This window comes from Labeo rohita, chromosome 2 (genome assembly GCF_022985175.1).
Source record: "Labeo rohita strain BAU-BD-2019 chromosome 2, IGBB_LRoh.1.0, whole genome shotgun sequence".
Taxonomy (NCBI): Eukaryota; Metazoa; Chordata; class Actinopteri; order Cypriniformes; family Cyprinidae; genus Labeo; species Labeo rohita.
The window spans coordinates 4,905,145-4,923,267 of NC_066870.1; the positions used below are offsets into that span (position 1 = coordinate 4,905,145).

At 36.0% G+C, this 18,123-nt stretch overlaps 1 protein-coding gene across 2 annotated transcripts in view; it reads right to left on the reverse strand.

Annotated features, from left to right (window-relative positions):
- dpp6b (dipeptidyl-peptidase 6b) overlaps nt 1-17,212 on the reverse strand; it is a 197,956-nt gene extending 180,744 nt beyond the window's left edge. Inside the window, exons 1-3 of one of the 2 annotated variants that reach the window (XM_051138240.1) lie at nt 17,189-17,205; nt 16,990-17,075; nt 16,835-16,906 (exon numbers count right to left, since the gene is read on the reverse strand). In XM_051138240.1, coding sequence (XP_050994197.1) covers nt 16,835-16,891 — 57 coding nt within the window. In that variant the 5' untranslated portion in view covers nt 16,892-16,906; nt 16,990-17,075; nt 17,189-17,205. Of the gene's footprint in view, nt 1-16,834; nt 16,907-16,989 lie in introns of both variants that reach the window. The other variant, XM_051138230.1, reaches the window with a different exon arrangement.
- Between the last annotated feature and the right edge of the window lie 911 nt (nt 17,213-18,123).

Sequence of the window (18,123 nt, forward strand, 5' to 3'; positions counted from 1 at the left end):
AGGACGCCCTCTGGCATCCAGTATGAATGAAACCCATCCTATTTTGTGTAAAAATCTGAAAAATAATACCTCTCTCAAAAGAAATATTAAGCAGACATATAACAATCCACGCTTTTTCCAGTGTACAGAGGTTTACAGGAGTATTTTGTTGTTAATTGTTGTATTTAACCGTTGTTAAAAACCAAAGTACATATTGAAGTGTATTGTTACATCCCTAGTTGCAAAATAATAATAATAATTTCTTTATTGAGCTATATATATTTTCGGTCACACTTTAGTTTGGGGACCAATTCTAACTATTATCTTACTTTTAACTACGACTTTTGCCTTAATGAACTCCTAAGTTGCTACTTATTAATAGTTAATAAGGTAGTTGTTATGTTTAGGTATTGGGCAGCATTAAGACATCAAGAACATGGTCATGCAGAAATAAGGCATTAATATGTACTTTATAAGTACCAATAGACCAGTTATAGGTTTGTAAACGTTCTGGATGTGTGCGCATCACGGTTGCAGAAAACCCCGGAGAGATAGCCTTTACGGCTAGAGAATTAAACTGATATGGTACAAAATAGTTACATTTAAAAAGATTATAGAGTATATTGATTTGATGTCATTTTCAAAATGTTCTCCACATATTACAAGAGATTGTCATCTAGTGATAAGCACTGTTATTCAATGAAACTGACAGATCCGAAACAGGGATGACGTTTTTTTATGGGCGGAGCATATCTGGTGACAGAAAATGACAGTTGTGATTTTATATTTCAAAACTCTGACTTTCATTTTAATAATTCTGTAATAATTCTAATTAGGAAAAACAACTCGTCATTCCCTCTTTTCCCCTCGGCTCAGAATAGGAATTTATATCCCATACTTCTGGCTTTTTTCCCCTCAGAATTGACAAACTCACTATTTTTGAGTTAAATGGAGTTATAAAGTCCAAATAAGGAAATATAAACTTGCATTTGCAAGAAAAAAAGTCAGAATTGTGAGATTGTGTATCACATTTTGCATAAATATTACTTACATATTTGTTTTAGATGATTTCCTGTTAAGTTAGGAAATTGGATCATATGTTAAACTAATTGCCATGCAAATTGACCAATGCCTATTGCCTTGTTTTTGTGAGATAACTGTAGACTTCATAACAAGTTTGTCCATATAACATTTGTTTGAAATGTTTGGAAACAATCATTTCTGTGAATTACTTATTATTAATTGGCTTTGCATTTCAGAGGATCTCTCAGACCTTCAGATTCATGATGGAAATTTTTAGAAACAAATTGAGCCTAGCTGAAAAGGCCTCTATGCATTTACCTTTTCAAAAAGTCTTTAGCATTTTGGACATTTTTAAACTGCCTTTTGGTCATTTTTAATCTGCTCTGGAGAAGTGTGCAGACAATATGTGAATGTGGTTGTGTTTTGTTTTTAAGTGGTACTTTGACACAAAAACGCATATTTTTAGAAATCTGGCCTTGATGTTGTACGCATAAACAACTGATTCAAACTATCATTCTGTCTAAAATATGTCATAACCTGGTACCACACAAGGTGAGCCTTACTTTTGAAATGACCAAGGAGAAGCCTTTGCAATCTTAAAGGCAGGCATACAAGTTAAAATTCAGCACAAGGAAGGCCAATAAGAGCTCATTTATATTGACTGTCAAATTTGAGACTTTGCTACTGGCACAATCAAACAGAGGCACAACTGAATCATCCATTTAACAAACGCAGCTAAGCAGAACATAGACACTTCTGTTTCTCTGTAAGCTCAGAGGTAATCCTTCATGTTAAGGATGAGGCTTATTGTTTAGATTAAGAATATTTCTACAATGTTTTGGGGCATAAATGTTTCTGCTTTATTAAAATTGGGCTTTTCACTCAATTTGCCACTGAATTTTAAATAACATCAAGTGTTAGGTACTGGAGGAGCAGGAGAATGCAAGTTAAACAGAGAGTGATGCCACTGAAAAGTGCACTCTTAAAATTAAGGATCTTAACTGAAATATGTGGTTCCATGAAGGAACTTTTAGATGCCTGGAACTTTTTCATTTCACCAATGACCTTTATAGTGAAAAAAGGTTCTTTAGATTTTTAAAATGTTCTTCAAAAATGGTTCTTTTAAGAACTGTGCACTGAAAGGTTCTTTGGGGGACCCAGATTGGTTCTTTTATGGAAATGTTTGAAAACCCTGTTTTGGAACTTTTTTTTAAGAGTGTAAGCTTGTATATCTAAAGAAAGAAAATAGTTTCAACATTTCTTTTATCAGCATATGGGTATAACTCATCCACCAACGCAGAGGCCAAGTTTGGAAAAGTCTGAAATCAAAATTGATGACGGTACATCAAAAATGTTCTTTCTGGTGCCTTACCTTTAATCAGACAAAAAAAGTGAAGAAGCAAAAGACAGGATCAAGAAATTACCCAAACCAGACTCAAATTCAGGGGTTCAACAGAGCATGTGCACTAGAGTTGTGATGATAAATCAATGCATTGCAATTTGAGAAATTATTCTGCATCGATTCTGAGATTTTAGGAATGCATCGCGATACTCTCTCGAATCGATTCTGAGCTTAGTTTTTAGATGGCACTGCATGCTTTAGAAGCATCTGTACTCTGCTTCCTTCCAATTCCTTACACACTTGAACATAAAATAATCATTCGTAAAGTTTGAGAAGGTTAAAGCGAATTACAAGGGTGTACAAGGGTGTACAAGGGGGTCAAAAAAGCATTCTGAGCATAAGTGCAAATACATGACGATCTTCAGCGCTCTTCTTCATGAGTATTTGAGTGTGCGGTTAAAAACTAGATTAGAGCGCCATCTGCTGTTAAAAACTATGCTCAGAATCTAGAAAGAAGCACGATTTATTCAGAAAATCTCAGAATTGATCCATGAATCGTGATGCATCATTGATCGTCGCAACCCTATTGTGCACTAATCACACTGTAAAAATGTTCCACCTAAAAACTGAAGTTCAGCTCTTGTCTCAGATGTAAGTTTTGGTAGCACTTTATTTTTCAGTCCTGTTCCGCATATATATGTACTTAATAGTACATACAATGACTAGTACTAACTAGGTAGTAATCCTGAACCATTATATTACCTAGTATTTTCTTAAAGGGGTCATTGGATGCTAAGTTCACTTTTTCATGTTGTTTGAACATTAATGTGTGTTGGCTGTGTATGTACAAATCTACCCTATAATGATAAAAATCCATGCAGTGGTTTTTAATTAATCTGTAAAAATAATATCCCCTTTTTCAAATCGACATCACACCGACAGAGGCCACTCCCACAATAGTTGATTGACATGAGCTCTTACCTCAGACCAGCTGTCACAGTCCAGTAACTTTCCATGTTTTGATGCCAGGGCAGGGATGTAAGTTACACAAGAATATCTCCGATTGAGCAATTGAGGTGTTGTGTTGCTGGATGTAATAATGAACATAGTGGTCGTCATTTACTCCCGACATCTGAGCCACTGAAGATGCAGTGGATTGTGTTTGTTTGTGAATGGAATGCGCCTCCCGTTCTACATAAATCCATCTATGTTCGCGCGAATCATTCATGATCCAGCTTCACTTACACCAGAAGTGAGTATAAGCATTTTTTTATGAATCTTTGTGATCGCCTTTCCTTATAACCTGGTAGTTAGGGAGTTTAGCGGGAGTTTACATTTACTAATGTAAACAAGACCGTCTTTCCACAGAGAGAAGAGAGGGGTGGGGTGAGCAGAGGTCATTTGCATAGGAACAACCCCTTAGAATGGGATGATTTTTGCAGAGCTGATTTTGGCAAGGTAAAAAGGGTGTTGTTTTACAAAACCATTGAGAATTTTTAATCAAAGTATATTACAGACTTTTCATTAAGACCCTAAAGAATCATATCAACTTGTGGAAAATGGGCATCCGATGACCCCTTTAAGTAACTACACTGTAAGTACATGTAAGTGCACATAATGTAAAATAAAGTGCAATCAAAGTTTTATAGGAAATAGTTATGGCCTAATGTGTACAATACAAACATAGCACTAATAATTTTGTGCATAATTTAATTAAATATGGGCTAAATGTTTAACATGGCAGTAAAAATAGCACATAAACTGATAGAGAAACAACACTCTATCAGAACTAGTCCAGAGAACTATGCATCTGCACCTGAACAGAGAAATAAAAATCTAAAAGACTCAGCAGTATCTAGAGTATTGGTGAATAAAAGTAAATGATGGCAGCTAACCTTTCCTTCTGGTGTAAATTGTAGAGAGCAGTGACAGGCCCTGGATGAATACTGGCATCATAAATGAGCCGCATCAGCTCAGGGAGACAGATGGCACATAAAAATAACAGAATCCTGCACAGGAGAGACTTCAGCCCGGTTAATAGAGTCCACTGAGTGGAGAGGAGAGAGCAGCAGACATGACACTTTGGGCTTTGATTGAAGAAAGGTTTCCAAGGTTATCATCCATTTAGGCAGCCTCTGTGATAGATTTCACAGAAAGCCCTGATTCCATTAGGTTTTCCTTTTGTAACACTGTTAAAAAGTTGAAGGAATTAAATGGACTGATCTATCAAAATCAAGTCGAGCTGACAACTGTAGCATAATGAGAGGAGATCTCATTATATTTCGATCTATAACAGTATACATTATGCAGTACGAGAAAATATAAAAAGCTAAAAACTAGAGAAGCACCAATCAACCACGGACCGGAATTAGCCAATTTTCCACATGATCTGGCTGAACCAGTACCCGGGCAGTCACTCTTCCGATTCCAAGCCAGGCCGTTTTGATGTCACACTTACGGCGACTGATAAAGTATTTATGTCTTGCCAGATGAGACTCAGAAATCAAAACAAATGGGCAAAACAGCACTCACAGAAATGGATAGATGCATACTGCGGTAGAAAAAAGAAGATATTTATGATTTAGGTATGCAACATTGCACGACCAAGATGTTTCTGTGAATATCAACACGATTGGCATTTGCCGCCACCTACTGGTGGTTTGGTTTCATATTTAAAAGTATCATTTCATTTTCCCAACGTTTCTTATTTGTGTGTTTAAAAAATATCTTAAACATTTAAACTTTTGAAATTTTGAGGTGTAAGTGCATATGGCACCTCAGCTTCACCTCAAGATGCAGCTTCTGTTTCCTCTGCAGTGGAAAGATGGAGTTTGCTTATACTGATTTAATTTGAATGGTAACAACTCTACAGTTTCTCATTATCCTAACTGAATTAATTGACACAATATAAGATGACTGATGTGAAAGATGACAGATTTAATACAGTTAGGGGGAAAAGTGACCCATTATAAACATAGTGGGATATGACATCAGTTTTGTTATATACAGCAAATCTGTAACTTTGTCAGATTGGGGGAATTGTAATGTTTAAAACATTTTTATTATGTAAATAACTTTTTGCATTGAAAAAAGTATAGATTTTTGCTTGTATATGCTGTCAATTACAGTTTTTATAAAGAATATCGGAATTGGCAAAAATCGGTACGGACCGGTTGTAATTACAAAAAAAAATTGGAAATAAGCCGGACAAGACAACAGTAATCGGTGCATCTCTACTAAAAACTGAATAAAATTCATCACAAGTTATTTATCACCCTTCTGAAGGTGTCCTGATTTTGTTTTGGTGGCGTACTAGAACATGCTTTCATGCTTGGTGGTTCGAAAAACGCATTATTTTTAACATAAGTTACATTATTACAATACATTTCTCCCAGCCTGGCACATAAGGCTTGATTAGTTCCGGGTTCCACCTTCCGAAAAATGAAATTGTTGTGATTGATTAGCTGTCCCACTGCGTTGTGATTGGCGAACAGCTTAGACGGTGTTTCAGTACCGCTACACGCCACTTGTCAAAGAAGCAAGTTCCATGTACAACTGTTAGCGCAAGCTGGATTAAAGTGATTCTTACGTTTTAAATATGGATATTTTTCTTACAAAAACGCATTGATTCGCTACAGGAGGGCTTTATTAACCCCCCAGAGCCGTGTGAGGCAAATTTTAATATAACTCCGATTGCATTCGTCTGAAAGAAGGAAGTCATATACACCTAGGATGAATGGAGGGTGAGTAAATAATACACTACTAGTGTTGAGTCCTATCATCAGCCTGCCAGATCATGAATACATGATATTATCGTGCTAATGTATTTAATTATTTACATACTTAGATTCATTGTCCGAAACCACCTCAAGCATAAAGCTCAAAGCAGCCTAACATTATCAAAGAACATCATCACTGATTAGCCTAGCCTATTCTAGTGCAAGTTTATGCATTTTAAAAAACACTCACGTTATAAGTGAAGCTAACGTTATCTACACTGTATGATGAATAAATCTCTTACCACACACTGCACACGTCTGCGTTATGGCTCTGACACAGCAAACGGAGTAGACAGCGGCTTCGGCATGTTTTTCAACCCCCTGTACTGCACACGTCTGAGGCGCGTTACTGTAGTACTGTACTTTTTTATGCCCAAAGATACACACCACACACTAACTAGAGTTCAAAAAGTGAAAAAGCATAATAGGACCCCTTTAACATTTGGACTCACTTCCATTGCTAGTACTAGCTGCAGATGTTTATCACTCAGGCAAACACTAGTTTTACTGCAGTACAGTATGTCACTATTGTTGCTTGGATCTAAAACTTTACAATAGGGCTGTGACAACTAATCGTCAGGAAAAAAAGAGAATCACTAATGAAACAATATATAACATTATCATTTGGCCAGGAGGTCTGTGCACTGTGCACTGAAAATCTCTAACAGTGATGTCACTTTACAGCAGTGAAAACCACATTATAATAAACAAAATATATGTCTGAAAAAAAGTTGGAGAGTTTTAATAGGCTTCATTTTGCACATTGTTTGAAGGAAAACATTGAAAAGGATTTGGAAGAAAATGTGCTGTAAAATACAGACAATAAAACTGGACTTGTTTATTCAATTTTTCACTAAATCAAATAAATAAATAGTTGCAGCAAACACACAGAACGGCACTTGCATTTGTCTGCTGCTGATGCATGGCAAAATATGCAAAGAATACTAGCTGCTCCCCGAAAACAATTTATTTGGAGACAAGCAGCTGTAGGAAATGCATTATACCGGTGGCACGCATTGTGCCCTCAGTTGGTATGCAGCAAAACAGATAAATAATAAAATACACATTCTTTTTTTCATGTTTTATTTCAAATATCTGAATGTAAATATGCAATGTGTTCTATAACAGAGATAGGAATAGTCAGTATTACAATCTGACTTCAAACTTTTTTGTTAGACTGGGCATCAAAATTACTGTTGGATTAAAGATTTTAACTGGAATTACTGTTTATTTTATTAATTTATTTGCTTTTCTTTTTTCTCTTTATGATGAAGCAGTGTATAGTTATCAAGTTAATGAGGTATAGATATTCAAAACCCATCAAGAAAAGACAGAAAAACAGTATTTGTGTCTGTCTGGTATTATTGCCAAAGCTTACATGAACCACATCCCAACCTTTTTCTTTTTAAAAGAGACAGATGAAGCATTTTCTTGAACTCCAGTGTGCAGCAGTTAACTAAAGTTTGAAAAACTTTCACAGAAACCCAGTTTAAAAAAAAAACAACAGTATTATCCATCACACAAATGCATACCATACAAAAGCAAGACAAAAACATTTTAAACAGAGTAACTGTTGTGCTCTGCCTGAAAAATATGTTTGTACTATACAAATTATTCAAAGGCGTTAAATGCGTTAAAAGTGTTCTTAATCTCAGGTGCATTTTGTATATTCAAAATTCTTTATGAGATTTCCTGTCTATGTGCAAACAATTTTTCCTTTCAGAAGAGGGAGGAGGAAGCAATTTTTTTCCGCAAAGGAAGCTCATCCAAACTCTCTCTATCACAAATCTGTCGTCCTGCCGCAGCGCTCTGAGTGAGTTATAACATATATCCGCTCCTGCAGGAGAGCATGATGGGTTCTCTCTATGTCATGGTGATATATTCCAAGCAGTGCAGTGATTTAGATGCATCCAATAATACTTTACAGCTCTTCCATTCAGAGCTCCAGCAGACAGGCTTCTGCTGATAGGAGCAGGGTCATTGAGGAGAGATGCTCGCAAATAAGGGATAAAAAATGAGGGGACCATTAAAGACTAGGTGCAATGCGTCTTTAAAAACTCAATTATAGCATGGTAAACTTACAGAACACAAACAAACAAAACCTAAATGTGCCATATGTGTTCAAAATGCATCAGTCTAGTTAAATAATCAGAACCAGACTAGATCAGAAGCAAGCCTACAAGTAGTCTGGTCGATTATCGGCGCAGACATTAAGCAATTTTAATGATTATCGGTATCGGTCATTTTTAAAACGGATTTGCCAATAAAATAATTTTGTTTTTTATCAGAGCCTTTGTTTTTCTTCATTTTGACATTTACTTTTTAACACCAGGTACATCTGTTCAAAATATTGGTTATCGGTCTACTTGATCCGTAATTATCGGTATCGGCATTGGCCGTGGAAAACACATATCGGTCATCTCCAACACTTGTTGGTTCATTTTATTGGGTTATTATAAAGATTTTTTTACCCAGATGCTGGGTAGTTTTTCTGTAACTTAGTTGCTGGGTCATTTTTTTCTACCCAACCGCCGGGTTGAGCCTGTCTCTGACGAAACAATCCAGCTGCTGAATTACAGTAAGTCAGAGCTCAGGCTTTTTGAGTCCTCTACAGGAGACACCGGTTCTCAGCGCCACCGATTTGCACTTCTTCAGTGGACAAAAGGTTTGTATACGTTTTATTTCATTTATAAAGTCTTTACTTTGCTGTAAATTGCATAATTTTACACAACGCAACATAAGGACGAAATGGGAACTGGCGCTATTTCAGTAAAAAGGGATTACAAAGAATGGTTGAATACACTAAAATTAAAATTTTACTTTTAAATGTTACATTTTTAGGTCTAAAATGCTTGTTAAACGAGTTTAAATGTATGTAATATTGTTAACTAGTGTTGGGTTTGAGTCCGAGTCGAGTCTTTAACCTGTCGAGTCTGAGTCGAGTCAGAGTCCAAGTAAACACTACTGTTTGTCAGTATCTTAACATTGTTTTAACCCAGAGGGTTCCCAAACTCGGTCCTGGAGGGCCGGTGTCCTGCAGAGTTTAGCTCCAGCCCCAATTAGACACACCTGAACCAGCTAATCAAGCTCTTACTAGGCATACTAGAAACCCCACGGCAGGTGTGTTGAGGCAAGTTGGAGCAAAACCAAGGACCGGGACCGAGTTTGGGCACCCCTGTTTTTAACTAAAAAAACGCAATGTCAATTGAAAAGCAAAAAGCAAAGAAAAGCAAACCTGTAGTGGATCTTGACATTTTGATTTTTGATTTCACAACATCTCATAATTAGTGTCGTGGTCTGCTTAGCAAACTTAATGTCATGTAACAGAAGTTATGGCTGACTTATGTCTTGTGACATATTTCAGAGTGAAACAGGTTTTAGAATGTGATAAATTACAGGGTGGGACTTGACTTTATTCATTGATATAGTAAATATATAAATTCAAGGGTGGGGGGGTAAAGGAGTAGGTATCTTGGTGAATGGGACCTTAAGAGCAGAAAATGCACCTCTTTTATTTCTGATTGTGGCTGCGTGGGTTTTGGGTTTTATATGTCTTTTTTTCTTGGATGAAAATGAGGCTGTGAGGGATAAACCTAGTCTTTACAATGGCACACACTGTGTATAAAGCCCTACATATACTTCCCATAAGTCACAGCAAACTCACACCTGTTTTATTTTTGAATGCATTTATAGTTACATTAATTACAATAACTTACATTATATAAAGAAAAATTGATGATGTGCCATTAAATTATTAGAAAATCATGCACACCCAAGGTGGTTTTGGACCCATTAAAACTATTGCTGCAAAGATGTTAGAAAAATTATTTTTCTTTTAAGCTAGAAACTGCCACCATGTTTAAAAATAATAATTTTAATACAGCAAAAATTAATAAACTAATGTAAGTAAAACATTCTTAAGCTTACTGAAGGCAAGTAAACACTCCAAGTAGGCCTATTACAAACAAAAGGATAAATAAATATATTAATCAAAAATACAAATGATATAATATATATTTTTTTAAACAGAATCTTTTTAAAAACAGACCTCTTTTAAGGTAGGTCTATCTCAAGGCTATTACAGAAATAGACTATTACAGACATTTCTTGAAGTAATAAATGTTAAAATAAAACACTGCAAAATCTTCACTGTAGATGTGTTTTTAAGTGTTTTCGAGTCCGAGTATGAGTCCCAACTCTATTGTTAACTATGCTGTATTCACCCAAATAAATGCAGTTTATCTTGTATTGTATTACTTACTTAATAATAAACATTCATCTTTTAATTATTGCTGTTGCCTCTAGTAATTATGTGTCTGTTTTTGAAAGTCCGTTTTAAACCAGCAATATAATAATTTTTAACCCTCTGGGCCTCTTCTGTCATTTTTGACCGAGAAAATGTATATTTTGAAATTTAAAAAATAAAATCATCAGAATGAGATGAAACTTGGTGACTTTTGTTGCATTAGCTATGTCAACACACACAAAAATCATGGACATGATTCGAATATGTTAAAGGGTCACAAAAACAAAGTCACACTTGGCTCCTTCGCGGTCAAAAATGACCGACATAGGAAATGAATGGGAAATACAAAAAAATACGAAAACTCAACTACAAATCAGCAGCTGTGCAGAAAAAACGTGCACAGCAATCAAGGGGTGACACTCTAGAATATCAAGAGTGCAAAATAGACACCCACGCACGCATACACGCATACACGCGCACATGCACACACACATGCACACACACAGACACACATAGAAATGAACTAATAAAAATAGAGCAGAGCAAATTTTGAGAATATGTTAAATAAAACAAATAAACTGAAAAATACAAAAGAGTCTTTCTCACAAACACACACACACACACTCAGAAATTAACTGGTAAGACTGCAACAGAGCAAATTTTAAGAATATGTGAGATGGGAAGAGCAATTTTCTTGTATTTTAATGTTTGATTGTATTCATAATGCAACCTGATATTTATCTAACCAAAAATCTAAACTTTGACAAAAATTTGTCTTTTAGAATTTCTAATGACACCAAATGTCACAATTCTCACTTCAAAAAAATTGATTTTTTTGAAGTGAGAATTTTACATATGGCAAATTGAATTTAAAAGCAATAATAATATGACAGAAATTACATTAAAATGCTTAATTTTTCCCAGTTTATTTTTTTGCCATGCATAGTGCCGTTTCCCAGAGGCATGGGCTGCAAATGTGCAATGCCCCTGAAATGTCTGTTTGCACAAAGCAATTCTTGCGAGAAAGATTTGAGACTCCTGGGCAGTGCCTCCAGGACTTAAACCTCAAAACATTTTAGTAAAGCCCTGAATGTTTTTATTACATTGTTTTTACCAAGTGTTTTTACGCTTGGTCATTTTTTCAATAATGAATCATTTCTGAGCTCTGGTTCTGCTCTCACAAGCCAGGATTTTGACAACTGGCATAAATTCTGGCATTTTATTCTACAACAAAGTGAAGGCTCATTTAAATTATGTAGCAGAGATGTGAGCAGTAGACAAGTAATTAGAAAGTGCATCGTCCTTGGTCAGCCCTCCAACCAGAAGTAAAAAGTACAGATAATGCTGAAAACATAGAAGAGTATACAGGTAAGGACATTTGTGATTTTTGCAAAACTCTTTCTTGGACTTGGAGCACTTTCACATGCTTCCCCCTCGCTCCACCATGCAACTTTGAATGCTATTAGATCAACACTTGCCACAATGGCAAATGTGCTTTTAAATGAACTTAAAAAAACACTGAATCAAAACAACTGTGAGCTGTCTAGAATCATTCTGTGAAATGTATGAACATGCTTCATATGTTGCTTTTAGAGATTCAGAAAAGAGCCAACTACAAACACACTACATAACACATTGATTTAGTCATTCAAGACCTTTCTAGACTTGTCTTTTATCAATAACCATTTTATTTAAAAAAAAAATCATATTATTGCATTATTGCAGCAAAACTGCAAAACAGAGACAACCTGTGACCCTGTTATTGTCCAGCTAAGTAGATGACGTAAATTTCAGCCACGAACACAGCCATTATGTGAAGATGACAAATGTTAAGACAAACTATAGTTGTGCAAACAGAGACCAGGACATTTTCTGGAAATATTTTAGACAAATTATGACTCCCTTCACATCATATCCAACAAAGCATCTGGTAAAAGACACAGGAGAGTGTTTAATACTAGCTTACTGGGAATCAAGGGAGAAGATTCTGGAGAAACCCCCCTGCACTCACCCCTCTCACCATCATGAACAGCACTGTGGCTGCAGTGGACTCATTCAAGTTCCTAGGAACTAACATCTCCCAAGACCTAAAGTGGGACATTCACATTGACTTCATTGTGAAAAAAGCCCAGCAGAGGTTGCACTTTCTTCATTAACTGAAAAAGTTCAAACTACCACAGGCACTGACGACACAGTTTTACTCAGCTGTTATCGAGTCAGTTCTGTGCTCTTCTATAACTGTCTGGTTTGGGGCAGCCAGCAAATCAGATATAAGAAGACTGCAACGGACTGTTAGGACAGCAGAAAGGATCATTGATGTGCACCTGCCCAACCTTCAGGACTTGTACATCTCCAGAGTGAAGAAACAGGCAGGAAACATCATCCAAGACTGTTCTCACCCCGGACACAACCTATCTGCACTTCTCCCCTCAGGCAGACGCTATAGATCACAGAGCACTAGAACATCTAGGCATAAAAACAGCTTTTCCCCAAATGCCATCTCCAGCTTAAACAGAAAAAACATGAATCATTACCTGGGTTCTACAATTCATTTCTGTATTTCTTTCTCCATTTCTAATTATTGTCTCTTTCTGTAGTATTATTATGTAAATACACAAATACACATCTCTTATTTATACAGCTGTATATAGAGTAAATAATGCACAAATCTTAAATCCATAAATACATAAATCTTCTGTTCCAGTTTCATACACATTATTATTTATTTTAAGTTTATTTTATTTAAATGTTTTCTGTTCTCATGTCATATGTATGTATGTATATATGTATGCATGTATGTACCAGAAGCACCTTAAAAAACCACAACAAATTCCTTGTGTGTTTGCGCACACTTGGCGAATAAAGCTAATTCTGATTCTGAAGATGGTTGTCCCTTAACAGAGGAAAACATCAACCAGAAACCACTGAATGGCTCCGTAATTTTTGTAAATTTCAAGATGCATAACTTTAATCCATAATCCTGACACCACAGTAAACAAGGTCTGTTTTATCAGGAAAACTATATGTGGATTATTGGATGGTGCTCCGATGCCACTAACAAGTACACATCCTGCCAGCAGAGGGCACACTTTGTTTAGTTTGCTGTTGTCACAGAATCTGGACCCTAGTACTCTGTACACGACAAGACTGGCAGTGCACCAAGCCTTACATAAAAGACATGATTACCCTTTCCATTAAAAACAGAGCTGTAATCTCTAGCAAACCACTCAGTAATTTTCAGCAAACTTCCGCTTCTTAGACTCCCACTAAAATGCAGACAAGAAAAATATTTTGCTGTGTGCTGTTGACAATTTTGACTCTTCAAAATTTTCTTTGCCTCACAGCAGAGTATAACACCCTCAGTGCCTCCGCTTTGCCTTTCTTGTACCTATCCAGTGGGTGTAAACATTTCAAATGAGTACACTGAATTGCTAATAAAAAGGAAAAAAAAAAATCTTGACTTCTAGATAATGTTTTCTCTAGTCAGTTGCATCTTCATGAGCAATGAACTAAATCAGTTTATGTGGGTCAGGATGTTGGCAATTCGCTGCTGTGATGTCACAAGACCTTAAAACTTTGTAAGACAAAGCCCCAGAGGTGTTTGAAGAAAACAGCGGCACAATAAAATAAGAAAAACTCCACGCAGAAATATTAAGACAATAACTCAAACTCTGATGGTAAGGATAATTAGGGTAGGAATAACTGGGGGGTATAAGCAGGCTAACGCTTGTTTCAAACTGAGTAATACATCTGCTTTGAATACCTTTTAGACTGCATCAGGACTAAAAAAGGTAAGCTGAAAAATGACTGGAAGGAAGGAAAGTGGAAAAGTGAAGGATGAAGAGACCAAAGCAACCTTGTCTAGTGAAGCTACAGATTTGTTTGAGTGACGGCATCTTATATGGATGCTTTAAGCCTGGATGTCGTAATGCAGTGAGCCTGTCTCATCTATGACATATTAGTCAGATATCAGAAAGGATCATGTTCCAGAAAAGCACAGGTTCAAGTTACTTGCGTCGTTCAAGTCATCTGAAGGATCGAGTCACCAAGAAAAGACACAAGTCCAGTTCCATATAACAGTCCTTGTCAGGTGTATATGAAATAAGCCTAACTGCATTAGATTTTACAATTTAAAATGTACAATTTTTAGTGTTACATGTGCCCACAGACTAGGGATATGTGTTATTTATCGCCTGTGGTAATAGTATAATTGTTGTTTTAACTATATACAAGCTGAAATTATTGATTATGTCATTCACTTTGCAAAAAATAAACAAAAACACATATTGAAAGTCCAAAAGCCTTTATATGCATGATGAAGCCTATTAGAATGCAGTTCAAATGCCTCTATAATTCAAGTTATAAAAAGCCAAAAATATCACTATATGGGTTTGTGTTTTATATGTATATATTAACTAATATCACACATGCAACAGTGCCGTTTTCCTAAATTTTAGCACAATCGCAAATGTGATACTAATTTTATAATCAGTTCAACAAACAAAAAGTTATATTCAGTGAGTTACATTTTAGACAAATATTGTCTGGGGTTTTTTTTCTGTTTCACCAACAAAAATAGTTCCAAACAATATTGGAGCAGAACATCTGTGTATCGATGTTTTGTTCCTGAATTAATTTTTTTAGAACGAATCATTTGAGTCATTGATTCAATAATCCATAAAGACATGCCCTGCCCAAATACCCACACTTGCGGTATTTGCACTTGACTACTTTACTACTTATATGACGTATTTCCTGTATTTGGCCAAAGTTTTCAAGTGAGCATGAAGACCACAAGTGTGTGTAAAACTTTTGGGACACACTTATAGTGTCACAAATGAAAACGTTTACAGAGCCTTACTTTTTTAAAAGTACTTTGCATTTTAAAACAAACTTCCAAATGTCTGTTTAGCAGTCCCTATAACAGACAATGTAATTTGTGATGCTTCTAATTAAGTGATGAAAAGCTGTTGCAAATGATGTAAAAAAAAATATATATATAATCATTTTTGCACCAATAAAATGTGCACTTTGTTTTACCACCAAATTATATGCGATATCTAAGTATTATTAATATTTAATTTACATCTGAAAGGTTTCTGTGACCTTTCGCTAGATCTCAGCAAAAAGTCTCATGATTTATTTCCAAAACATGATGCATGATGGGATACACATATCCTTGAATACCGCTCAAGATAACGTGAATTCAGTGTGCATTAAGGGCACTGCGTTTCGGTGTCTGCAGCAACAGTCTTGTGCACTTACTCCCTGCTTACAAGTGGCCATAACTGCAAGTGTGAGTATTTGGACAGGGCATACTGTCACTTGCTTCGTTTGTAAATGAATCAACTGTTTTGAACACATCATTTGAATGAATGATTCACTGAATCACTCATTAAGTCAGGGCCTTGCCGCTATCTACTGGAAGCATATTTATTTATCCATAACAGACCTAAATCAGCCAAGGTCATAGCAGCACAAAAACACACTCAGCAAAATATCTTTTAATTATCATTATCAAAAAATCCCAATATATATATAAAGATTTTTTTGTCAGTATTGCACACCTATCACAGAAATGTATTATAGTTTATACATTACTGTAACTCCTTACTCAATAACTACTTTACTTAAGCCCTGACAACGTATTTCACATCCTTTTGAAACTATTTTTGACAATAATCTGCTAACACATACCAAAGTTGTCTTGAGGTTTATAACTGCCACCTTGAAGATAATTACACAACACTATTATGCTTTGTCTATGCATACAATTCACCTTGACAACTGTATCTTCAATATCAAGGTATCATCAGCCATGGCTACATACAAATATATTAAACAAAAGGGTGCCAAGTATCCATCTGATGGCAGGTACATTCAAAATTGAGTCTTCCACTCAATTTATATATATATATAACGTCTTAAACTCCCATATAAGTTATGCAATATTCACCTCTATCATTTCATGTTGCTTCCAACCACAACATCAAAGAACAGTTATCCTCCATAGGGAGCTTTGGAGTGGGACAGGCTGTTTGGCATTTGGCAGACCTGAGGTGGTTTTGACTTTCACTTCATAAATCCTGTCAAGTTCACGCAATTTTCCTGTCCCCTGAAACTCAGTTTTAAATTTGGTGCAGTAAAACAGAACAAAACAACAATACCTGAGGGAAACAGAACAACACCTGACCTTCTTGAGATGAAAATCCCCGTATCTCAATCTCACATAAACAACAGTTTTTTGTTCTCATTACCATTTTAATGTCCAGGCAGGGCATATTCAATACAAAGTGGGTAATTTCTATGGATACTGAAGCTGCTTAAAAGTGCTTAATGTCCACCATTTTCGTATAAAAGGCACACAGAGAATGTCAGAATGATACGGTGGAAATTTGTCTTGCATATCTGCTAATTTGTTGTATATATGTCTTAAATCATTGTTTGAATAAATCAACATCTTACCTTATCACCTTTGATTGAACCCCTCCGGTAATTCCCAGCTCCAGCAGACGAGTTCATACCTCAACAGTGTGTCTGAGACAGAAAAAGTGGTAGTTAATCCATGAAAACATGTTCTATAAAAGCCTTGATAGAGAAAAAAACATCCATTTTCATACCAGAAGTCTCGTTTTGCGCGGAAGTTCAATTAAATGTTTATCTGGTTGTATTGGTGAAGTGAGTAGGTCTGTTCCCGCGTTGTTTTCTAAGGTAAAAATGTTCAGTCAGCTGTCAACATCCGATGCAGGTGTTAAGACAGTTTCCCGCCGGCGGGAATGACCCTCTCTCACAACTGCACGCGCGGTGAGTGTGACGTACCTGCGGGAGTTGTGACAGCAATGACAGCGCTCACCGAGACCATGATTTCCTGTTGAAACGCTGGAATCGCAAAAGCACTCAGTAACCGGTGCACCGCCTACCGCAGACAGACAGTTCTTCTGCATGGATAGCGCTCTTTCAAGACTCTGGAATGCTCTCTCAGCTTTAACTGAGTTTGAGACTGAGAGACTGAGTTTAAGTCTTAAAAGCATTTAGATCCAAATCATGCTTTAAATGTAGCCTAACGAGTTTATAGAATTATTTAACATTATAAGTTAAATTAAACACACAGAATTAAAATGTATTAATTTAACTGATGTTGGATCAGATGGGAACAGACAAGTCCAGCATATGGGAACTCCTTTAAAAAGGTTTAATACGCATCCCAATGAGCTGTGATCTAGGCAAACAGAATAAAATGGTTTTCACAATTTTAACATTTAGATAATAATATATTAACCTAATATAAACCCTTTTTTTTTTTTGCATCAAAATAAACAAATACAGGTATCGGATGCCCATTTTCCACAAGTTGATATGATTCTTTAGGGTCTTAATGAAAAGTCTCTAATGTACTTTGATTAAAAATTCTCAATGGTTTTGTAAAACAACACCCTTTTTACCTTGTCAAAATGAGCTCTGCAAAAATCATCTCATTCTAAGGGGTTGTTCCTTTAAATGCAAATTAGCTCTGCTCACCCCGCCCCTCTCTTCTCTCCGTGAAATGACGATCTTGTTTACTTTAGCTGCGTTTAGCCGCTAAACTTCCTAACTACCATGTTATAAGGAAAGGCGATCGCAAAGATTTATAAAAAAAACGTTTATACACACTTCTGCTGTAAGTGAAGCTGGATCACAAATGATTTGCGCAAACATAGACGGATATATGTAGATCGGGAGGCGCATTCCCTTCACAAACTAACGTAATCTAAGTA